The 26,564-nt window shown below is 35.3% G+C and overlaps 1 protein-coding gene across 8 annotated transcripts in view; it reads right to left on the reverse strand.

Moving 5' to 3' along the window:
- AEBP2 (AE binding protein 2) overlaps nucleotides 1-26,564 on the reverse strand; it is a 254,470-nt gene that overhangs the window by 170,942 nt on the left and 56,964 nt on the right. For 7 of the 8 annotated variants that reach the window (XR_012125758.1, XM_073223402.1, XM_073223401.1 and 4 more), the window contains exons 6-8: nucleotides 25,289-25,356; nucleotides 23,014-23,127; nucleotides 20,613-20,639 (exon numbers count right to left, since the gene is read on the reverse strand). Coding sequence is in view for 7 of the 8 variants with exons in the window: in XM_073223402.1 (XP_073079503.1) it covers nucleotides 20,613-20,639; nucleotides 23,014-23,127; nucleotides 25,289-25,356 (209 nt within the window). In the remaining variant the exon portion in view is untranslated. Of the gene's footprint in view, nucleotides 1-18,509; nucleotides 20,065-20,612; nucleotides 20,640-23,013; nucleotides 23,128-25,288; nucleotides 25,357-26,564 lie in introns of those variants that run through there. The other variant, XM_017658088.3, reaches the window with a different exon arrangement.

The raw sequence follows: 26,564 nt of genomic DNA on the forward strand, positions 1-26,564 counted from the left end.
GATCGCCTTTCCTATTTAAATAAAATACATTCTGTACCCTAGACAGGTCTAAGATTGGTCATAAATCTAAAAACAAGTCTCCTGTGTTTGGGTAGAGGGCAAAATTCTGCCTTTCATGAACAGAAAAGCAAACAAACTTCAAAGAAAATTGTGCTCTACTACGTCAGAAAAAAGAGAAAAAAGGAGGTTTATGATGACTACCAGAACGAAATACTTACTTTTTTTCACCCTAGGATATTACTTATTAAAAAGAAAGAAAAAAGTGGTAACATCCCCATATTTCCTGTCATGCTTGTGTTGCTGAGGGAAGCACCTGTCAGGGCTATTGGGGTGCTTATTCCGGATGATAGAGGCCCCCAGATTGTGTTTGGGAAGCTCTTCAGAAGTTTGATCCAGTTTAATTTCTTGGCTGAGTTCTTGCCTTTGTTGAATTCTCTCCAAAGGCTGAGGTCAAAGGGGCCTTGCTAACTGCCGGCCATCTCTCCAAACGCAGAAAAGACTCAAACTGGGAAAAGAATGCAGAGGCAGAGGCCTTTTTTATTTCCACAAATCACCAGTGATATGGAAGGTCAAGCAAGCAGGGCTGAGATGGAAACTGTGTGTTTCCATTTTAAGAGGAATGTTAGCCGGATGGGAAAAACTTGCAAATATGAAGCCCCACAGAGTTCCACTGAGACTCCGGGATTGAAGGCCGAAGGTCCCTGCACTTCCTGCGGTGTTAGAATATCCTAAGCAAAACGTTGTTTGTAAATAGGACCATTTGGTAGGAAAAGGTACAGAGCCAAGTGTGGTAGAGGAAAAAAGTTTGGCCCTTGGTTTTAGGAAGAACAGAAAACAAAAACCTCCAAAGGAGCGCCTTTCCCACATGGCTGTCTTGCCCACGCTTGCAGTTCCCAACTTGAACGTCATCCTGAGAGGCACCGGTCGGTGACCCCCTAACCACGAAGCGCTCACACTTCCATTTTTTTCAAATGTGCTGCATCTTTAGTCAGAGCTAGGCCTGGCCGTAAATCTAAAAATCATCACCACCACCACAGAACTATAGCAATTAGCCAGAGAGGCAGCCTTTACACCCCCTTCCGCTGTACAAAGGCAGAGCTTCCAGGCTGACTGTGTTTCTGGACGGGCTTTGCCGGCTCCGTACCGAAGGCTGAGAGTGATTGCTAAAAGGCATGACTTCAGATTATTGCATTCTTCCTTCAAGCTTTCAGAAAAGGCCTGCCACCAGCTTTGTTTAAAAGGATTCCAGCTCACCGTGAGTGATTTCTTGGCACAAAGAACCCTTCCTTTCATGTTATTTTAAGAGCGTGCGCACCACATTTCTTCAAAAGGCAAGTTTTCCTTTTACGAACAGAAAGCAGGCTCATGGAAGCTTTAGCAATCCTATGCAGAGCTTGGGTATTCCAGTTCCCCAGCTTTAGGAAATGTATTTACCTCAAACACCCTCATCGCTTCACCTCAATCAGTCAACATGTTGTAATATGTTGTAGTGACTTTTATTTTTGGCTAATAAAGAATCCATTTTCTTTGCTTCTAGGTGCTAAAGTCATGAGTGATCTTTCCTGCAGCACTGGAAAATATGACTATGACCGTGAAAACTATGTTTACTCCCAGCAAACACTGCCCAATACTCTGGAGTTGAAATCAACGCACTTTGATCGCATCAGTTGCCTGAAGCTGGAATATCTCTTTGCAGGCAAACAAGAAGGTGGAATCGGGGAGCAGGACCCGGCAGTATTGTGTGGCCACGAAGCAGGTTGATTTCTGATCGGTAATAAAAACTGTTACCTTGCCCCACTCCACAGAGAGGCAGGCAAGGCAGGGCTTCCCTTCTCTTCACCTCGTTAATGATACACACTGAGCTTCAGAGGGAGAAGCGGGCCGCTCTCAGCCCTGGGATACACGGCGCTCCTTCTTGCTTTTCACCTGAAGTCATTACTGGGCTTTTGAGGTCAAACAAAAGATTTGATGCAAAATACTGAGAAAAGCAGCTCTCCAGGGACTTTTCATACTGTTTTGTAATTGATTTTACTCCTACACAAAAAGACTGTGAGGCAAACGGGTGTGTTGTTTCCACTTATTACATTTGGTGTAGACAGACAAGCGCCAGAGTTGATTTAGGAACTTCTCCTTTCTCCTGTCCACATCCTTTTTTCCCCTGTGAAGCTTCAGAACTGAACTCATGTTTCTCTTTTTCAAAGTATGCCAAAAATGAGCTGTGAGATTACCAAAGATTTCAAAGTATATGATCTTAACACCCTGTTTTTAGGACAAAAGTGGGAAGAAAGGGGAATGGGACTGGGCTCAAACTGCAGCTCACTCATGTACTTGCCGATTTATTACGGGCATGCCACCCACACTCCAGTGACTTCTCTGTAAAATGGAACTAATAGCACCTTCCTTTCAACATTGTGAGAATTAGAAATAATGCACTATCTAGTGGGGGTGAGGATTTAATGATATGGGCAACTGCTGAAACACTGTTGTATACTTGAAACCAAGATAACATTGTATATCAATGTTGCTTCAATAAAAGAAATGTGTTATGCAAAGTGTCTGGCTCATTGTATTACTCTTGTTATTATTATTGCCAAAACCACCCATGTCTAATAAAAATGACATGCTTACAAGGTACTTCTTTTGTGGATGGATGAATGAATGAATGTTTTACAGAGCCCCTCCATGGCCTGTGGTGTGATTCACATGCTGAAGCCATGCATGCCTCTCTGACTTTGAGGGACCTGAGTCTCTTGGGAATCCTGTTAAAACTCACATTCTAGGTCAGTAAGTCTCAGGTAAAGTCTGATATTCTACATTTCTAATAAGCCCCCAGCCCATGCTGACACTTCAATTAATTCTTAGATAATTCCATGTTGAGGAATAAACCAGTTCTTTAGATACTCACATGACACCAAAATACATTCTATCCAAATAAGACCCAGCAGTAGTTAGACACAAGTGTTTTTTCCCGTTTTTCCCACCATGACAATAATGGATTTCCAACTTTGCTCAAGAGATCAGGGAGTTAACTCACTCCAATTACCTCATCAATGAACTTATCCCACACAAGGAGCTAAGAACCAACTAAAAGGCAGCCCATGCCTCTTAACCAGAGATGGGTCACCTCTATCTCCAGCTTTGTCAGAAATTTCTGCTAGTGTTCGAGGTAACTGGAAAGTGATTTTGTAATATCACCATCTAGTGAAGAAGACACATTGGTACAGATGGACACAGACATGATCAGACAGGATCCTGACCTAGAAAAGGGAGCCTAACCAAGAAAGAAGGGCGCCAAGGAAGGCTGCTCTAAGGAAATGATTCTCAAGCCAGATCAGAAGGATGAACGAGCACAGCCAGGTGCCCAGGAGAGGCGTGGAGTTTTCCAGGTGGAAGGCACAGCATGCTTCAAGACACTGGAGAGAAGGCAGGGCATACTGGGAGAACAGAAACAGTTCAGTATGGCTTCTCTCCACCTCATTTCTCAGAGGGAGCACAAAGGGTGGAGAAGCAAGAATCTGACATCACCCATACGCCAACATCTACCGAGACTTTCAGTGAGCTTTTATTTATAGGTGCTCATTAGCTTTATATGGCACACAGTAGGTGTTCTAAACATTAAGGGCTATAAAAGTGAAAATAAGTAAATACATACCTAAATACATAAATGTTTGCTTTAAGGCTTCATTCACTCTACCAGGCCACTGAGCACACCTGGCAAATAAGCATGACAGGTAGCCTCTCTACCCAGAAGTAGAAGACACCAGAAAAACCTGGTTTCACTATAAATCTGGAAATTAATGGATATGTTATATATTTGCAAGGGGAATTTTTTTCTTAATCAGAGAGATAGTGAGAGTAATTAATTATTTAAAAATATTATTTGAAAAACAAAGTACTTTGCAAAGCATTGTTATTTTTATAAATCAAATTAATTTGGTTTGGTCCCAACTTGCCTTCACATAGTAAAATCAATGGAACCCTATATAAACACTGTTTTTTCCTATACATAAGTACTATGATAAACTTTAATTTATAAACCAGTCATAGTAAAAGATTAACAGTAATAATAAAATAGAATAAAACAATATACTGTGATAAAAGTTATATGAACGTGATCACTCAAAATATCTTACTATATTGTACTCATCCTTTTTGTGATGTTGTGAGATGATAAAGTGCCCATGTGATGAGCTGAAATGAGGTGAGTGATGTAGGCATTGTGACATGGCTTTAGGCTATGACTGACTTTCTGATGATAGATCACAAGAAGCATCGGCTTCCAGACCAAGGATGACCAAGGGCAAGTGAAACAGCAGGCAAGTGGGGGACCACTGTATATATTTTATACATATTGTAACAAGGATGAAAACGTAAAATATTTGCCCAACTCCTGGAAGACATCTCACTGTCCACAAATTAGGCTCACCAACAATGTAATACATACTTTAGGAAAAGGCTATTCTTTGAACCTACCATGGATTATCACTTCTATCCACAGGGAGATACAAAAGGTTATCAGAACCCCTCCACATTTTTTAAAAAGCTATATACTGAGTCCAAAGTGTCTGCACTCGAAAACCAAATGAGCCAAGCCAGACTAAACTTTTCAGAGTGTCTGAACTTTCAAAAGTAATTGTACCTTCAAAAATTAAAACAAAAACTAATAAAATTGTTCCCCATAGGTTGAAGATGGAAAGGAGGCAGAAAGCACAGGAGATGGAGTGGGAATGGTAAGTACAATTTTTTAATATGTAGTTTTGACTTTTGAATGGTATTAAGTTTTATATAGTCAAAACAATAAGGTGAAATAGATCTGAATTTTTAAAAACCCAAACTACTGGAAATGTTAATTTTTTAAAAAATACCACTTACAACAGTTATCAAAAAACATGAAATGTTTAGGGATAAATTTAAACATACATAATATAGCCAAAAATATATATATAAATTATAACTGAGAAATTTCAGACACCTGAAAAATGTAGAGATATGTTATATGCATGGACTGGAAGCCAATATTGTTAAATGGTCATTTTCTCCAAATTGATCTATAGATTTAAGACTATTCCAATCAAAATCTTACTATGTCTATTTATAGAAACTAACAGGATGATTCTAAAATGTACATGAAAATGCAAAAACACAGGAAAAGCCAAAAACAATCTTGAAAAAGAAGAAAAAAGTTGAGAGGACTTGTACCACCTGGTTGCAGAACTTGTTTAAAGTTACTGCAATCAAGACAAGGAAGTCCTAGGTTAGGAATAAACACTGAGATTAATGAAACAGAATAGAGAGTACAGAAACAGTTCCACACATGTAAGGTTGCCAGATTTTTGGCAAAGATTCGGGGAAGAACATAAAAAGAAAATAAAAAGAAATTAAACTTCAATAAATAGTGCTGGAATGATTAGGTATTCAAACAGGAAAAAAAACCTCTGACTTCATGCCATATAAAATGATTAACGAAGTAGACCATAGACTTAAAATGAAAAAGCTAAAACTATTTAACTTCAGAAGAAAACATAGAAGAAAATCTTTATTACCTTGAGATAGACAAAAATATTTTTAGCTAGGACACAAAAAACACAAATCATTAAGAAAAAGCTAATAAATTGGACTTCAAAAAAATTAAAAACTTCTGCTTTTCAAAAGACATTGTAAATAAAATTAGAAAGCAAACTTCTGTATATACACATAGCTAACAAAAAAGACAGTGTATACAGGATATAATATATATATAATACAATAATTTTAAAAAGCTAAAAAAGGTAAATGAAAAATGGGCAAAAGATTTAAACATAAACTTCACAGACACCTACAAAGGCCAAGAAAACATGAAAAGATGCTCAACATCATGAGCAATCAGGGCAACACAAAATGAAAGCACAAAGAGAAAATACTACACTGTACACCAGACACCAGGTAGCATGGTTAAATTAAAAATACAAACAATATCAAATGTTGCTGAAGATATGGAGTAACTGAACTTTCATACACTGATAGTAGAAATGGTACAATCACTTTGGAAAACAGTTTGGCTGTTTTTTATAAAATTAAACATACTTACCAAATGACCCAGCAATTCCACACCTGTGTATTTCTTCTGGAGAAATGAAAATATATCCACACAGAGACTTTTACATAAATGTACATGGCAGTATTCATTAATAGCCAAAAAACTGAAGCGATCCAAATGCACAGATAAAGTGTGGTATGTCCATGCAATGGAATACTATGCAACAGTAAAAAAAGGAGAAACTGTTACTATGCTGAGCAAAAGGACTCTGATAGAAAAGACATACAACATAATCCCAATTGCATAAAACTCTAGAAATGATTTCTAAACAAAAAAAAACTTCTGATGACAAAAAGGTGGCAACCACTTGCTTGATAAAAGAGAGTAAGGCGATAAACTCATAAAACATTTAAAAATGTCCTACACCCAGGCCTACCTAGATCTTGGTTTCTAAATACTCTTCCACCTTAAAAGGAGCCAAGGCTCCTTGGAAAAATGCTCAGGCAAAGTGCAAGGCAAACAAGGAAAGTATCAGGTGAGCCTAGAGCACCTTGTGCCAGAAGGAAGTGCTCAAAAAACCCATGGGGAAAGGCCAACAAGAAAAGGAGGAGAGAAGAAAGAAGAATGACAACACACAGAGATGACAGAAATAGAAAACTGCCATTTTCTAACTGTCGTAGCAGTGACTAATTCAGACTAGAATTATGAATGGATGCTAAAACCACTGGATGAAAGACTGATGTAAAGCACGATATAGAGAAACATGGCAGACAACAGATTATCAAAAGATCAAACATAAACAGGAACTAGACAAACTACTGTCACGTGCCTCATGTATGCCACTGAAATGGCCAAAATATTGTCTACCTATTAGTGCTGACAAAACATTTAAGCTGAATCCTGAGAAAGCTTCTGGACAAATCTAAATGGAGGGATAACCTCCACGTCAGTAAAACAACTGACCTGGACCTTTGAAAAACTGTCAGTGTCATGAAAGACAAAAAAAGAGTCTACAAAACCCTACCAGAAAGTCTACAGGAGATTTAAAAAGGCACAGCAAATAAATAGGCCACCTGCTCCTTGGTTGGGTTCATGTTTTAACAACTATAAAGGTCATTAGGACAACTGGAGGAAATTTGAACACAAACCACCTATTAGGTAATAGTGTTGCATTAATATTAAATTTCTAGAGTGTAAGAATTGCATCATCTTAGGAGATACAGGCTGAAGTATTTAGGGCTGATGTTTATAACTAGCACTCAAAACTGTTCACCAAAGTACACATGCATGGAGGACCGTCAGAGAGAGAAGCAAATGGACAAAATGCAAAAGACAAAACAACACCAACCCAGTAATTCACACACACAGGGTGATTCCACCTTTATCAGAGAACTGAAGAGCAGTTCCTGTAATACCTGACTGCCGAGTATTATGGCCTTAAGTAGAGACAAGAGGAACAACCCTCAGGCTAGGCTCTGTCCCTGGCTAACCTGAAACTCCCGCACAGTTTATAAACAAAGTAGGCTGAACCCAGAGAAGAGTCCTTCAGTGTTTGCTTCTCTGCCTCAACAAATAAGAGCAATTCATCTTGTTGCTCAAGCCAGAATCCTCCTCCAATCCCAGTGAATCTATTTCCCAGTTATTTCTCAAATCCATTCATTTCTTCTCATCCTTATTTCCACTGCTTGTCTGAGTTGTCATCACCCGGCGTATTATAAGTCATCCGAAAAGACTCCCTGCATGCGCGTTTTCTCTGATAGATTCTCACCTAACGTTCTAAATCAGAACCTCATCACATTCCAACAGACCTCAATGCCCTGCAAGGCTCTCTCAGGACAACATCTGGAACACAACTCTCCCTACCCTGCCTAACACCTGACGATCCAACCTCACTTTCTGCATTCTCCCTCTCATTATGCTCCTCATCTCAGGGTTTACAGCCGGCCATCTGCCTGGCTAACCCCCCATTAGGAACCACCACCCTTGCTTTGCACCGGTGGATGTTTGCCCACTTCCCTTCTGTTCTTTCATCCCACCTGTAACCGCTCCTTCAATAAGCGTGTCCTCATGATTAGCTCTCTGAAGGTAGTTTGGTATGTTTCGTTCACTTCCACAGGTCCGTGTCTAGCAGTGTAGGACATAGATTTTATTATTTTTATTAAGGTATCATTGATATACACTCTTTCAGAAGTTTCACATGAAAAACAATGTGGTTACTACATTCACCCATATTATCAAGTCCCCCCGTACCCCACTGAAGTCACTGTAGGACATAACATTTTGAGCAATTTCTATCAGGTGATCTGAAGGTTGACTATAAGGCTGGTGGTTTAGATGGGAGAGGGAGACTACGTCCCCGTGAAGCACCACTTTGCTGAGGGGTGGATGGGGATCAAGTGGAGTCTGTCTAGTTGACATCTGTCAGAATGAAACTGAAAGAAGAGGGGGTCATTCTGTGAATCTCTGTAATTTGGGGAGAGGGTTGTGGGCAAAAAAAGATGAATCCATACTCTAACTGGATAAATATTTAAAGATGACCAAGGCAGTGTTTGTTTTTTAAATTTCAAGGATCATAGCTGATCATCACAGTCCTCTCATCAATGGGGACTCTGTTCATGAGAAATAGGTGTTTTTTCCCCCATAGACTCTAAGTAAAAATCATGTCTATATAATGGAATATTAGTCAGGCATGAGAAAGACAATCTTGCCATTTCCAACAATATGGATGCGCCTTGAAGGCATTATGCTAAGTGAAATAAGTCAGAGAAAGACAAAAACTGTTACAATCTTACATACACATGGTATCCAAAAAAGCTGAACTCACAGAAAAAGAGACTAGAATGGTGGTTACCAGAGGCTGGGAGGAATGTGTAGGAGTTGGTAGATTACAAACTTCCAACTGTAAAAGGAGTAAGTTCTGGGGATCTATTTCTAATGCACAGCATGCAACAACAGTTAGTAATACTCTATTATATACTTGAGAGGCTGCCAAGACAGAAAATCAAATTTCTCACCACAAGAAAGAAGTGTTAATGATGTGGAGTGATGGAGGCATTAACTAACCCCACTGTAATCATTGTCATATGAAATGCGTAAAATCATCACATGGTACACCTTGAATTTACACAATGTTGTATGTCAATTCTCTCTCAAAGCTGGAAAAAATTAAAACAAGTAGAATCTTTCCTTCTCTTAATTGCCCCCTCTCCCCTCAAAGACTAACAATATCCAGTATTGGTGTAAGTGTAGAAAAATGAATATTCTCATATATGCTTGCTGGCATTACAAATTGGTATTGCCATTTTAGAGAGTAACCTGGCAGCACTGTATGTATCAGTTTTAACCCAGTAATTCCACTTCTAAAATTTATTCCTCAAAAATGTTTACTCACACAAAGAGAACCTTCATGCACTATTGGTGGGAACGTAAATTGGTGAAGACTATATGAAAAACATCCTCAAAGAATTAAAAATAGCAATACCATATGATCCAATAAGTACAGTTTGGGGAATCTACCTAAAGAAAACAAAATCACTAAATCCAACAACTATATGCACCTCTATGCTTACTGTATGGCATTTGCAATAGCCAAGATATGGAAGCAACCTACATGTCCATTGATAAGGGGATGGATAAAGAAGTGGTACATATACAAGGAATACTGCTCAGCCACAAGAATGAAAACTTGCCATCTGCAACCTGGATAGACTTAGACGACATTATGCTAAATGAACGCAGGCAGAATAATACAAAAAGAACTGTATGATTTCATCACTTATATGTGGAATTTAAGAAATAAAACAAATGAATAAACAAAACAGGACTCAAACATACGGAGAAAAAACTGGTAGTTGCAATGGGGGGGATGGGTACAAAATAGGTGAAGGGGATAAAGAGGTACACACTTCCAACTGTAAAGTAAGTCACAGGGATGAAAAGTAGAGCATAGGGAATATAGTCAATAATACTGTAATTTCTTTGGTATGGTGACAGTTGGTAACTGTACTTTTTGTGGCATTTCACAATGTACATAACTAAGTAACTATGATGTACACCTGAAACCAATATTGTATGACATTGATGGACAGTGACTGCAATGGGGTGTGGGGGAGACTCGATAATATGGGTGAATGTAGTAACCATTGTTTTTCATGTGAAACCTTCATAAAAATTTATATCAATAATACCTTAACTTTAAAAATTGTATAAAAAGAATTCTATGCCATACCTATTAGCACAATGGGAAAAACTGTCCTACTTCCAAAATTCAAATGGAAAAAAAAATTAAGTATTAATGCAATATTTACTGTCCAAACATATATATATATATATTGTATGACACCTATATGTGATTTTAATAGAGGAAAGGTCCTGACTGCCTATCAGTAAGAAGTTAAACTATAGTATATCCGTAGTGAGATGCTCTGTAGCTATTAATAAAAATAAGATGGCTCTCTATGTGGTGATTTGGAAACATCTCTTAAGGTTTATTGTTAAGTGAAAAAAAATCGATATACCATTTGTATGATAAAAGGGGTTTATGGACATGTGTATATGTCAGAATACAATTCTCTGAATACAAAAGAAATTGTTAACAGTGCTTGTCTCTGAGGAGAGAGACTGAGGTCAGGATGTTCGACTATCCTTCTTTATAAACTCTCCTGTATTCTTTGACTACTACGCCCATTTGTTGCTCACTCTGATTCACTTCTGCATTTTGCTCCCCCCACCTTATTTCTGGCAAAGATAAATTTCAATTACTTGATATTTACTGTATCTGCTTTAAATACCTGTATTTCATGTTCAAATTTCTTATAAACTATAAATATCAACTAACCTCTCTAAATATTGTTCTCTACTTTAGGAAATATCCTCTGTGTTGCTAAGTTCCTAAGTGGTTTGCACAACGTCACAAGTCATGCTAGAGACAAAAAAATAATAATTTTTGGCTCAGTTACATGTTAATGAGGCTATGATTCTTCCTATTTGGAAATACATCTAGGCAGGACTTGTCAGTTTGTGACATACTTTAAAGGCAAGGCCATTTTTAATGGCTTTAAGGACATATATAATGTCATAAAGATAAAATGGGTACTATATCATACTCTGTATTACTCTAGTACTTTTTTACATCCTGTTTTAAAAAGAAGTATGTGACTGTATGACCAGAGCAACAAAGAGCTAAAAGGAACACTTTTAGTCTAGCCACTTACCTGACCCTGGAGCAAGTCTGTATGTAACAGATGATTTTAAACTATAAGAAAATACATTAATTTCCCCAGTAGCTAATTTCAGTATTTTCAAATCTTGGAAAATCATTTTTCAGTAAAAACGAAAACTTATCTTTGAAAATTATGATTCGCTGCTTTTATTTTCCCTCTCTGGAGAGCAAGGCAGAACAGCTGGCTTTGAACTAGTCTTCCCATCACTAACCAACCAGGGCCAGCCTCTCATTTATTACTAGGCACAACGCCAAAAACAAATCTGACCATCAGTTCCCCTTCTGAAACCTTAACTCTCTCCATCGATCTTTCAAAGCCCAAACCATGATGCGTGTAAAGATGATCAACAGCACAGCCTCCCCACCTCTTCACTTACCTCCCACCACTCCCAGTCTTCCCCTTGACCTAGACGGTCAGGCTGTTCCGTGATACTGCACATGGCAATCCCTCTGTTTTATACTTCACCATCCCCTCCATTCTCCAGCACTAAGTCCCATGTAATCTTTAAAAGGTTAGTGAAGGGGGGAGCCTAGTAAACATAATGTTCCTCATGTAATTGTAGATTAATGATAGATAGATAGATAGATAGATAGATAGATAGATAGATAGATAGATAAAAAGGTAATGGCATTCTCTTTTGAGGCAAGTCTGCTCTGATGCTCCAGGTGTTGTGCACCCATGATACTCCACACATACCTGCCACATGGCACCTCATACTGTACAGAAATTATGTTAATGTTGCTACAGTCTTCTCCTTACTCACAAAACTGGAAAGTGTGAACAGAATTCTTATTCATTTTTATTCAAAGTAGTTAAGTACATGCTGGGTACTATATATTCACACAATTGTACTAAACTTTTTGTCCTTTTGTACATGCTATTTCCTCTAGCAAATTCCACTGACCCACATCAAGTTCAAAAGTCACTTCCTCTGTGGTATCGTCCACAAATTCCCCCGAGAGATGTTTCCAAATACTGGCTATTTATGTTATCCTGGAAACATCATTTAACCTTTCTGCACCTGTTTTCTCCACTACACAATGGGGAGAACCAGCTTAAGAGTCATTGCGAGGATTAATGAGCTAATGTCTTAAGAGGCGCTCAGAGCAGAGTCTGGTACTTGGTGTTTCACACAGGTTCACTATTCCTATTATTCCAACTGACAGAGTCAATGTCTGCTTACCCCACATTATTGCAAAAAAGGTTTTAAGGTTACTTATTTAAACTGGTGTTTGGCATGCAGGATATAACAAATAAATCATTCTATTTCTAAATTTCTTATCATAAGCAATTCAAACCATTCATCATTCGTTACCATTTGACAGTTGATAAACTTATCAAAAAATATCTATTTCTACTAGGACTTAGGTTGAATTCCTGCTGCTCTCCTCTTATTCAAAAAATGCCAGGAGTCCTACTCCTCCTCAAGAGCACACTCCCAAGGAAGTTGATGAACTCTTCACTGGAGTATGTGTAACTTAGCCTAGATTTCAAAGAAAGCATGTAAACTGCACTCACAGTCTTAAGTCATTTCCACTATAAATCCCTCTCTGACTCATGACACCCCTACTTGGATGTCTAATAAGCACTCCAAATATAAACTATTCAAAGCTTAACTTGCCCATCTCCAAGCCTTCACACTGCAGCCTGTCCCATCACTGCTGGGACAGCAGTTCCACTCTACCAGCAGTTTACACAAAGAAGAACCTGTAGTCACTCTGACTCTCTCACACATTCAACCCCTCAGCACATCTACCTTCAAGTGCACACCCAAGTTCCAATTTTTTCCCACTATCCCTCTGACTCCAGTCACTGATTATTTTAATAGACTTTAAAATGCTCCTTCCACCTCTACCTTTGCTCCCTTACAGACAATTCGTAAAAGAGCCTTTAGAGTGATCTTTTAAAAACACAATTCAGATCATAACTTTTCTCTGCTCAAAACCCTCCAATGGCTTCCCATCTCCCTACAGACAAAGTCCTTTCACATCGACCAGCCCTACAACACACCAAGCATTATGATATGTGAGCTCCACATAGCGATAATTTTTTTAATGTTCTATTCAGTGCAGCATCACCAATAGCTGGGATCATACTGGGACCCTGGAGGACCTAATATATGTCAATAAACACTCTAGTCTCACCTGCTCCACCAGGAATGCTCTTCCTGCAGACACCTGCATAACTTCTCAGCTCTTTCAGGGCTTTGCTCAAATGTCACCTCATCAATCAGGCCTTACACTCTACCTACTTAAACTGCAACAAAACTCTCTCCCTATCTCTTCCATCTCTTCCCCCATTTTGTTTTTCTTCATAGCATTTACACATGACCAACTACATATTTTACGTATTTGCATATCATCTTCCATCCACACTTCCATGTTTGAGATCAAGAATGTTTACTTGTTCCTACTGAATCCCCAGCACCTAAAGTAGTACCTTGTCCCTTACAGATGCTCTAAGATTTTGCTTTGCATTATTATTTTACTAATTTTTTAGGCTGTTAACTTTATGAGATCCCTATTTTAACAGCAACAAATTTCTTTGCTATAGAATGACATTGTACATAATACAGCAATACTATAATACTTGTTCTAACATCACTGGTATAAATACCTAGACGTGCATCCTACACAACTCCCTTAAAAACTGATATAACTTATGATTAGACAGATTATTCATTTAACTGCCTTAGAAATATCTTCAGTGCTGCCCAGTCACACCTCAGAATAAGAAATCTTTTGTATTTAGTAAATATGAAATTATAATCTGAAGTCAGAAGGTCAGATATTGTAATGTCCCTAATACCAGCTTAAAAAACAGCCAAAAAATATGTTCAATATCACTACATAAGTAAAAAAAATATAAATATCTGCATTTATTTATCCACTTTAAAATCATTTTGCTAAGTGAAAGCCAGACACAGAAGAGGACAGATATGTTTCCACTTATTTAACACAATTTTAAAATGTAAATGATCTACACGAATAGCAGCTCAGCAATTGCCTGGGGCTGGGGCTGAGAGGACCCAATGTCAGCAACAGGAGGACACTTACGGGAGGTAATGGAAATGTTCTCTATCTTAACTGTATTGGTGATTTTATGGTTAGTGCATCTGTCAAAATTCACCCAACTGTACAACTGAAAAGGATTAGAAGACACTGCACATTAAGATGTTAAAATAAATTTTTATGACTACACATGATTGGGGAGCTTTTTATTACCCAAGAATAAGCAGAAAAACAAAGGAGCCTATATAAGATTCTACCCCATGACAAAGACCATATCCAGAGTGGCTATAAAGGGGTCACAGTAAGATGTAAAGATTGAGACTGTACTCTTCAAACCGTTCCCATTCAAAAGGATGACCATACAAATCCTATCAAGTAACAGCAGCATGCCATTTTAACAAATGAAAAAAAAATAGGAACAGGGAGTTTAAGTGTATAACTTACCCAAAAACCACAGTCAGTTTTTATTGAACTGATAATTAAACCCAGGAAATTCATAATCTTAACCCACTTTTCCACCTATATGGACTAAAATTTAAAGACTGATAATACTTAAGTAATGGTACAGGGTGGGGGAAAAAAATCATTCAAAGCCAGTCAATGGGCACCACCTTTTAAGAAAAATATTCAGGCAATACCAAAACTTGTAACAGACTCAAGTCACAAACTCCTAGTCCCTCCCAGGAAACTAGAGTACAGAAATCTCTCTTTAAGGATGCTGCTACATTAATTATAGGGCAGAAAACCTGTAAATAATCTTAGTGTCAAACAATAGAGAATGGTTACATGAATTACAGTATATCACTCCTGGCCATAAAAAAGACTAAGAAAGATCTATACAGATGACTTGAGAAAAAGCCAAATTTTAGAACTGGGCGTATAACAATTTAAATAAGCATAAAGGTTTTTGGAAGGAATCAATAAAACATTCAGCTGGAGATCACGAAGTGTGGTCAGTTCAAAGTGAGGGTTTTTGGTGCTGGAGGGATTAATAGGAGAAAAAAAAAAGTGGAGCTTTCACTTTTATCCCTATTTCCTATACTACTAATTTCTTCATTTTGGCAATCATAATTTTAGCAACAAAAACAAATATTTTTAAAAATTTTTCAGTTTAAGACAAATTTAGAATGAACTGCTGACTATTCTGAATTACATTTAAAAAGGAAATTAGATATGTTGGGTGATTTACAGTAGAGCATATAAAAGAAGCAGTTCAGAGAAACTTAAGTAAGCTCTCAACTTCTACAAAGAATGACATTTTATGACATTTACTGAAATCCTTTAAAGGTATTATGCAGGTATTAAAAAAGATATGTAACTAAGAAGATAATTAACTAGGCTCTCTTCATTTATGAAATTCAAGAAGACATTAAGCTGGGAATCTCCTGACCCACTCTTCTGCAATGCTTCACACTGCCCAGCTATCAAGAGTAAATGCTCATGTTTTACGATCTATTATTATTCCTCAGCTACACAAGCTCCCTAAAAAAAACTTTATACTTTTCTAAAAGGGAAAACCCCCAAGACATGTAATAATCTTACACAAGACCTATTAGGCATCCAAGTATAAATGAATTTCTGAAACAATTTTAACAGGAGCACATAAATCTTTGGCAATTTCATAAGAAATTTGTAAGAATTGGCAAAACTGGGTTTTTCTTTAGCAGAAGCATAGAAATACTGAGAAGAAAAAAGGTCCTTTTGGGGACAATGCTCTGGCACCACAACAAAACTTTCAAATAAAAGACAGGGTAACTCCTTTGAAAGTGTTGTTACTTAAAAATGTTACTCATATCATAAATATACTTGAGGTCTTTAAAAAATGGAACTCTACCAAAAACAAGATTGAGGACTTAACAAAATGAAATAAACCAAAAATGGTTATAACTGAGTTTATAAAAATGTAACATCAAAAATCCTTTACACTGAGAATGTTGAGACAAACTGAAGCATAGTTCCCTTTACAGGTTTATATATAAAGTCATGTAACGTTATCACAGAGTGAGGTTTAAGCCAGGTTTCCTTCAGCTCTATGAGTGTTTTATCGCCATAGCTTTCCAAAATATCTTACTGTAACAAGACCTCATCTATAATATTCACTTAGCAAATGGTTTGGAGACTATTTTGTGCCAAACATCTTGCTAGGGACTGGCTATGGCAGAAACACTCAAACAAATTTATAGTGACATTACAACGTACATTTACTTCCCCCCTCACACTGAGCAGTTTGGTATAATGGAAAGAATACAGCCCTAGGAAAAAAACATGGTTTGCAATTCCTGCTGTACCCACTTACAAACCTTTTTAATTTCAAAGTAATAGAACTAGTTCTGTTATGTATCATGCAAACCTGATACAAGGAGTAAACTGGACTACGTAAATTTTTCTTAACTTTTAAATAAAAGTAATACAGCATTCAATTACATTTTCAAGGCTACTGAGGCTCATAACCATTAGCAATGACAAAATACCCTTAATCTAAAATAAACACACACACACACACACACAAACACTCTTACACAAAATAACTAGTCCCTTATTTGTATTAAAGCTGTAGTTTTAAAATCTACCAGATCACAGATTCTTTAAGAATTAAAAAAGAAAAGTATGTAAGTTTCTAATACTTTAGCCTTTTAAGGAATAGTTTTTCAGAAAATTTTTTCAGAAACCCCATACCAACTACTTCTCTCCCCCAAAAAAACAAATACACAAATAACGTATGATTTAGCTCTTCCTAAAACACCCTATATATATATTAGCATCTCCTTGTATGTCTACAACCCTAAGGCCTTGTTATACAGATGATTTTATCAGTTTTTCTTACTCAGAATCTACCTATACTAAGAATTTGTTTTCCTTTTACAGAACCTATGCAGAGATATTAAAGACTCAAAAAAGTGTCTATATAAAAACACCCCCTCACCACTATTAGGCGATTTATGTATTTTATATATATATTTTCCCATTTGTATATTTTATTTAAATAATTAATACTTTTGTTAACAATATATTATCTTAAAAAGAATTTGAACAGCAAACAATAAAAGATGTTTTAAATAATTGTTGCAAATTCTATCCTTTTAAGAGTACTTGCACATTCGAAACATTTTATTAAGCTGTGAAAGGGAAAATTTTACACTCAAAGGTTTACTTGACATGTTTATCAATGAGAGTAAAACAAATCTCAAAACAGCACTGCGAGTTAATTACTGCCCATCTTAATTTCCTTTCACCTGAAATTTAGAAGTGGCATTTGTCTACTTTAGGGAAGATCTATGTATGAAAAAGTAGGTTTGTTAGAAAAATAAACAATTTTCAACTTTATAGTTATTACCCACTTCCAAGATTCTTTTAGACAGAACAGATATGCCTTATGGTTAAACATGATCTGATTTACAAAATCTCATTTTGTCCTATTTAGTGAAACAAATGCAAAAACACAAATGGTTAAATCTTAATAACTAAGAAATCCAATGTAAAAGTTGAAAAATAAAACCCACTATTTGTTGTAGGTACCTAATACGGCAACATTTACAGTGAAGTACATTAAACAACTTACACTGAAATTTAATGTACTGGCTTATTACCAAGATTAACACTATCATATTAAAATATAATTTGTGTGTTCTAGGATTATTTTTCCAAAAAGTTAATCAATCATACTAGGGACTGGTAAATTTTTCCTTAAAAGGTCAGATAGTGAATAGTTTGGGTTTGCAGGTCATAAGGTCTCACTACTCAACTCTGCCCCTATAGGGAGAAAGCAGTCAACAAACAACACATAAACAAATGGGTTTGCCTGTGGGCTGCAGTCCGCCTGCTGATCTGGACAATGGATTCTGAGTAAGAGACTGATTATTTCAGGTGCCATATTATAAACATGTTATATATAGAGGTTAGGAGGAACAACACAGATGGGTAGAAATTATTAAGTGAACATTAGAAATTCAAACTTTTGCACTTATTTCCCAATTATAATCGCATGTGTGTATATATACAATTATAAAACTATTTCATTTTAATTCCACATTCTTTTTGGTGTGTTAACAGTATCAGACCAAAAGTCAGATAAGCAGCAAAGTATCATGAGGGTTGAGTACTCAGAGGCTAATCAATAACCATGAAATTTGGTTACGGCATCTAAATATTTCTGAACAATGAAAAAAATAATCCATTTGCTGTGTCCCTAAAGAAAATATTGGATGTTTATTTCTGACGTCGTTTTAACTTAAATTGAATTGTTACAATTTTGAAGCTAAATGTGATTTGCTTTGTTTTATTAGAAAAAATACTCAGGCAAGGTCTACAATCATCGGTCAATTAAGAATGACTTAACAAGAACATGAGGCAATAAAATAAAAAATACAGGTACAAACTATATATCTGAAACACTTCTATTTGGCAATTTTATAACAAATCAAAATTTAAAAAGAACAAAGGAGATTGCAGGTAACTTCGTAGATACAGAATAAAGCAATTGTGAAGTGCTTATGCAAAAGAAAACAAAAAAAGGTAAGAAAACACACTGCTTTTCTTTTTAAAAATAAAATCACATTTGCTACAGATCTTATGGATAATACCCTTATTAAACAACCATTCCAGAATGTCTTACAGTAGCAGTGCTTTTATTTGCACTTCCTTTAATATGACTCATTTCATGTATATAGCTCTTTACCCCATCGTTAGCGAATAAAGTCTCCCATAACTTTTATTTTTTTAATTGTTTAAAGTAAATGAGAAATGACTTATGTATTATGGAACCTTTCCCATTTTGGAACCAAAGGCTTATTAATTCTATATTTTTGTTTATTCTTTAAAAAATTTAGTGTAAAAACTGCTGGTTTTATATCACTGTAGTAAAATGAAAACTCCTCAATCAGGAGTATTTTCTGCAGTTTGACTGCATATAACCACATACTTTACAGTATGTCCTTCCAACAGTAAGGAAATAATTGATTTCACGGTCACTGTCAGAAATGAGTGCCATAATTCTATTATGGGTATAGGTCCTCCCTCAAAGACTTTCTGGAAGGATGTTCAATGTGTTTTGTTCTCAAAGATATTAACAGTAGTACATAGTCCCTTAAGTCTGCAAAAGACATTTATTGTTAAAGAAGGTGCTTTATTAACAATTCCTCTGGCAGCACTAGTGAATTACAATATCCTTCAATATTATTTCTACCCATAATATATACATTTAACTTTCATGCCTCTAGAAAAACATCTACAGTACATTTCATAATATAAAAATATATTACAAATCTGCTGAATTATTTACAAGCAATGTTCTATTATCTCTATGCAACATTTGTTTGATACAATACTAACAAGTTACACATATTTCCATTTCAGTAAGTAAAAAAAAATTCATATGGCTTCTTGCTTACCAAGCAAGAAAATGATTTATTTTCCTTTTCAAAACCAACTTTGGTGCATAAAGGACTCAGTTTGAGGACACTTTAAAAAAAAATACAACTTTTCTTAGATTAAGAAAAAAAAACTCATAAACCAAATGCTTTCCTCAGAAAAAAAAAAACTAGAGGCTTATATAGGTTAAAATGAAAATACGAGGATTGTTCAAATAATTTGAAATAGAGGTTTTTCAAAAACCGTTAACAAATTAGTTATATAGGTAAATATTAACATACTGTACTCCTTGAGAAAACCCTAGTCCTGAAAAGGGAGCCACCAGACATACTGCAACACTCTTTAACAGAAATTTTCAGCCCTAATTCGATAGACGAATTTTTAGTTGATTGCAAATGTCGTTCACTGTTTGCTTAAATACAAATTGAACACTTTTCTTATCAGAGTTCTGCAAAAGAACACAAATGGCAACCAATCACATCTATTTATCATAATTGAAAGGTAAATTATCTCTTGATAATTTTCATTGTCTAAATATTTCCTAATATCACTTCAAATCAATAAACACTGTCAAGACAAATATCCTTACAGTGCTTTTGGTATTTGTTAAGGGCACATGTTTGTAATTGTTTTCTTTCCAGTCTAAACTACTGTAATAGCTAAAAGGGGGGAAAAAAAGCAGCTTAAAGCAGCAAGCATGCAAAGCCTTTAAGAAGCTGTTCCACTAAGTTGCCAGAAGAGTGTTTGCTCAGTCGCCCACAGTACCATTCCATGAAAATGTGGATATACAGTAATATATTAATATATTCCACAGAAGAGTCTACTTCATTCACAGAATGTTTATACTAAGCATAAATATTACTCTAAATATTGGATTTAAGGAAAAAAAAGGAAGGGGGTTGACTCTAATGTGCAACTTTTACTAAACCCATTGTCAGTGACTAAGACTGCAGGTGTCCCCGCTTGTTTGCTTTTTATGTATTTATTTATTTTTACCTCTTCAACCTCTTCTGCGGCATTGTTCTAGAAAAAGAGAAAAAAGAATATTCTTTTATTCAACTGAATCAAAAACACAATAAGTACTTCAAAAGAGACATTAAAAATGTATTTCTAAGATACAGGCAATGTGGTAAAACTGATCACTGAAATTTATTTCCAAAGCATTCATACATAATGGATATAAATTTAGTTATATAATATGCCTTTTCAATAAATCCTTTTTATATAGCCTAATGTATTTAAGAATCTCATGTCTAATACATGCATTTTAACCAACTACAACTTTAAAACTCAGGTTTAAATCTCAACTATGTTCTCTTTAGTCTCATCTTGAAATTTAATGTATTTCTAGAAAGTCTGTGGTGGTTTCGTTTTAAGATGTGCATAATCCACAAATTATTTCTTCTAAAACAAGTTAGAGTAATTGTTTTTCCCCCTTTAACTTAATTCTACAAGTTTTCCCAATCAAAAATTCAGTGTAAAGGTGTTACACCACAGAGAATGTAGGTGGTGCTACTACCTTGCACCACTTTTAGAGTAGGCTTAATTCTAATTTCCAGAATACCAGGGCATGAAAGTTTACACTCAAAATTAAATTGTAAGACTGGGCATGCGGGGGGTAAAGTAAATTAACTTCACAGAAGCAACTAATATGTCTTAGTAACATCTTCAACATTCAAGAACGAAATCTGTCAGAATTGTAGAATCACACTTGAGAAAATGCAATGCAATTTCTATATGCTTTTGGACATTAGTTCTAAGGCTTGAATGCTTTTTTTTTAAAGTCACTTTCATTAAAATATCTAAACTGCAATGTATATAGCGCAACAGCAAAAATAAGCCGCTTCTGTGAAAAAGGAAGACCTTTAGAAGCAGAAGACAGGGTAGAAACAAGGTTAGTCTTAATCTTAAATCTTAATCTCATAACAAAAATTAGTGTCCTTTTGTCAACTCTCTGCTTAAGGTATGTTTCAACCACTTCTAATAGCAGGGTAGCTCTCTCAAAATATCCCTCTTTTAGAATGCTAATTTTAATCACTCTCTTCCAAGAGTAAGCAGAAATAAACCCTAAATTAGATTGTCAGAAAATATATTCAATTGTTTTCTTTATAAAGGTAAAATGTGACTTTCCCATTATTTTTGGTAGTAATTTCCCTCTTTTGTCTCCTTTAAAGTCAGTTTCACTGTTCTCTATGCTAGATAGTTTCTTGATAACCTAGATCATCCCACAAAAAACAAGTGTTTATTGTAAATTATCACCTTCATCACACAATGTCTAATTTTTTTTTTGGAGTAGGAAAACTCAAGTGTTTCCACATGGCAAGGCCCACTATGCTCAAATTTCATTCTCAGAAGACATCTCAAATCATAGAAATCCTATTATATTGATAACATTCCAAAACCGTGTGTCACAGAATGGACAGAATTTTCAGTTTAATTTTCTTAAACCACTGCATAGGACATAGTCTCCATATGATAGCTATAATACACATTGGGAATTATCAATCATTATGTTATCTAACTCTTACCCAACCTAATCCTATGTAAAAGACACATTAAATTAAAAGTTCTTTTAAGAGTAGAAAGTTTGTTCATTAAGAGTGCTTTCCTTTTAAAAATCATTTCACCACTTTTTTAACCACCTATGTATATATTATTTGGATAGAGGTAGTATGGAGTTCAGTCACATACTATCTGTGTAACCTTGGGCAAGCAATTTAACCTGTCGCCTGTTTCCAATCTGTAAAACAGAGATAGTAACACATACTTCACAGGGCTGCTGTGAGGATGAAGTGTATGTAAAGACCTAGCAAAGTGACTCAGCATATAGTCGGAAATGTTGGTCTCTTTTCCTTTCCCCCCAATACCTTCACAAGCACAGCATACTAAAACAAAGGTCAGATCAGAACATTATTAGAAATGTGAATACACTGAGCCCCTTTTAAAAACAAACACAATATTGAAACTGCTCTTTTTAAAAGTTTGGGGAGAGTATAAGTACAAAAAATTCAACCACCGTGATATTTTGGGCACATGCGACATATTCACAGACCCACAAAAGTCTCATAGAAATAATTGCATACATACAAATGTCATTTATTTTCAAAATACTATGTAAGTTAACAATCTGTACTACTTAAATCTGGAACTAAACTGGCATATAAATTCACCAAAATACTATTTTATTTTTCTAGATTCTACAATTTATAAATCTTTCCATATACAAAGTTCCAGAAAGCAAGCAAGATATGGAACTGAGATTCAGCACTTAAAATTAAGTCCTTCCTTGGTACTGAAATTCAGTACTTAAAATAAAGTCCTAACCTTACATCCAAAATTTAGGGAGATTTAAGAATACAATTCAAAAAGTAAAACATCAAATCAAGAATTAAATTACCTGTATATGTTTGGGTCCAAAAGCAAGGCAGTATCTTTGGGTAGCTTTGATAAATGAACTACTTTAGTTTTTAATTGATGTCGTTCACTTTCATTCACCCACACATCAGGCAGACTATAAATTAAAAAACAAATCATAAATAAAACATTAATTTTAAAAATTTACTTTTCAAATACCTTTATATCACCCAGCCTCTTCTGCTAGTTTGAGCTAGCTAAGTTAACAAGTTTCTCAGAAGCCAAGGAAATTCAGCAATCTAAGCAGCGTGGTAAGGTATCCGAGCTCCAAAAAAAAAAAAGAAAAAGGCAGGTTAAAATTTTAGGCACAAATCCGGGAATGAGTTAGGGATTTTGGGTGGCAAAGCCATATCAGACTTAGGAACACATATTAGAATGAGGTCTTTGACCTCAAGGAGCGAAATTCATACTTGAGTTTGACTTAATGGAAACCTGACACCAAGTTTCTTTATAAAGAATTAAGAAAAAACCTCACCAGGTTACATTTCACTTTTTTTTAAATGCATGGGACCAAAATCCTGAACTCAAAGAAATGTTATCCTAAAGAGAAATTCAAATAAAAGCATTTTGATATCTGAATCAATTTCCAAAGTACTAAGAATACACAGACATTTGGATATGATATTTTTTAAAGAAAAAATTGTTTAAAAGCAGTATGGAGGTTCCTTAAAAAACTAAAAATAGAAATACCATATGGCCCAGTAGACTTGAAAAGATATATACTCCCCTATGTTTATAGCCCCATTAACAATAGCCTAGATATGAAAGCAACCGAAGTGTCAACAGAAGAATGTATAAAGAAGATAGATGTGGTACATATACACAATGTAATATTATTCTGCCATACAAACGAAATCCTGCCATTTGCAACATGGATAGACCTAGAGGGTATTATGCTAAGTGAAATAGGCCAAGCAGAGAAAAACAAAGACCATATGATTGATTCCCTTATTTGTGGAACATAACAGCAAAACAAAACAAAATAGCAAAATAGCAGTAGACTCACACTGAGAAGTGACTGGTGGTTACCATGGGGGGAGGGGCTGGAGTGGGTGGGTAGGGAGTGTGATGGGGATAAAGGGGCACAAAAATTCTCAATCATAATGTGAGTTGATCACGGGGATGGTAGTGCATCATGGAGAATATAGCCACTAATTCGGTAACATCTTTCTGTGTTGACAGATTATACTACCTTTGAGGAAGGCAATGTCTATCAAAAAGCCTCAACATTCTGCGGTTTGTACAATAGATTTCAATATTTTATTTTTAACAAAAGAGAAACATGGTTAACTGTCATGTTCAGCAAAAAGAGCTTATTAAATAATTTTACACAACCATTTCAAAGTATTTTACAGTAGCATTTCCACAAAACCTGGAAGGAGCGGGGAAGAAGTGGTGGAAAATATGTTCTACACGAAGTTTGATAGTCATAGCATTGTTAAAAAGTTAAATTGATTTCTTTACTTTAATATGCTAATATGCATTATACACATTTCCAAATCTACTTAAGAACCCTTAATTTGCATCACATTCATTAACAATTCCTTAGAATGTAATTGGGGAATCAATACTGTAGAAAAATACTTAGTAAACCAAGGACAAGTGTTAATTTTTCAGAAAAGTATACACAATGAGATTCTATTAATTTAAACTGATTTATCTATCTATATTTGGTGCCTATCAATTTTATCCAAAATTTCTATTATATACCTTCATTACCTTTTGTACGAAGAAAAAATTTTTAATCAAAGGATAAGAGGAAAATTAGGCATGAAATATCTAAATTAAGAAACATCTGGACCAGAAGGGCTCTAAAAGGGTATTAAAACTTAAAGGAAAATGTAATGTTGTTGGAAAATGGTCAACTGCTTTTTCTATAAAATATCACCATTAACTATATGCTGGAAAATATCTAGAAAAATTTTAATGATTCAAACAAATGCACAAGTAAGAGTGCTTATATACTACCTGACAGTCATTAAAATCCTCGAAGTAATCACATTCTAAAAATGACTTAAAATTGCTGTAATAACCTTTATTAAAAACAATTTAGAAAAGCTAGTTTTAAAGCTTATACCTTGAGCCAAGTACTGTAAGAACATTCATAGATTATCTCTTTAATCCAAAAACCTCAAAATGTTTTTTCAGTTTCTTTAAATCTTTTATAATAAACCCAACTTACATAATTTTTGAGTATAATGTTTTAATAAAAATAAGACACTAATATTTTAATTACACATAGTATTATAGATACTTACATGTCTTCAGGCACCCAATGAAGCAGAAGTTTTATCTTTCCAGAATCCTCTTTTCTCTTAGCTATTACCTAGTAAAGATATTGAATTATAAAAATGATAGGTAAAACATTATTTTATCAATAAAAAGCACTTTGATCCTAAAGTAAGTACTTTAAGTACTAACATATTGGACCAGATATTACCACCACAACATCTTGTTCTGCCCTGCTTTGTAGCAATCTCACCTTTGATCATGATCACGTATTTTCCACAAAAGAACAAAAGAGAGAAATGGAATTGAAGAAGTTTTGTAAGCTGAAAACTAAAGCCATATTATCTTTATTAAGGGACTGAAATGCTATTTATTTTACTATCTATTTAGTCTGCTCTTAGCTAGATTGCCAATCAAGAATCCATATTGGCCGGAATATTTTTAAAGAAAAATAAAAAGTAAAGACAAAATGCTGCTGTGAAGGGCAAGGTCTCTAAATTTACTACTAAGGCATTTGTTGCTTGCTGGGGTTTTTTTTTTTGGTTGGTTGGTTAGTTGATGTTACTTTAAATAAAACATTAGCCAATCAAATCAGTGTTTAGGTTCAACTGTAAGGAATCTACCTCACTTAGAGGATGGATCAACCTGAACAAAAAGACCTGTAGTTCTGTAAGAAAAACAATATACTTTCTGTTCACTCCCAGATTCTGAAATTTAGGTAATGCCTAAATAAGATCAAAATGGTATTTTATGACTCCTGCAACTTCCATATTAACTGAATTTTCACTTTAGAGTTTATCAATCTAAATCTCAGTGTTTTTTCCAAGTTCCAAGCAGCCACACAATGTCATCTGTCATCTTCAAAATGTATCAGATCGAAGTAAAAAGAGTACTTCATGCAAAAGTAAAACACTTTTGCCCCTATTATTTAAAAACCTACAGTTAAGTACCTTAATTCTAGACTTTGCAATGAGATTAAAAAGCCCAAGGACAGATCTGAAGATGCTAAAGCAAAATATCACTACAAAGAAATAAGGCATAAAAACAATGCACACCATCCAAGCCCAGTAAGCCAACTGACTGGTAACTAGAATTCTGCTGACCTCTTCTGGAAAAGGCACAAAAAGAAAATGTTTCCATTAAAGAAGTAACACAAATCAGGTAAACTGCACAGCACAGCACCTCACATATATTTCTTCTGCTCATTGTTTCATTAGCAGCATGGTTATTTCCTATAAATGTTAATTCGATTAACTAGACTTAAATTTACAGTTAGTATTGAACATCCTGACTACAAAGAGCAGT

This window comes from Manis javanica, chromosome 15 (genome assembly GCF_040802235.1).
Source record: "Manis javanica isolate MJ-LG chromosome 15, MJ_LKY, whole genome shotgun sequence".
Lineage (NCBI taxonomy): Eukaryota > Metazoa > Chordata > Mammalia > Pholidota > Manidae > Manis > Manis javanica.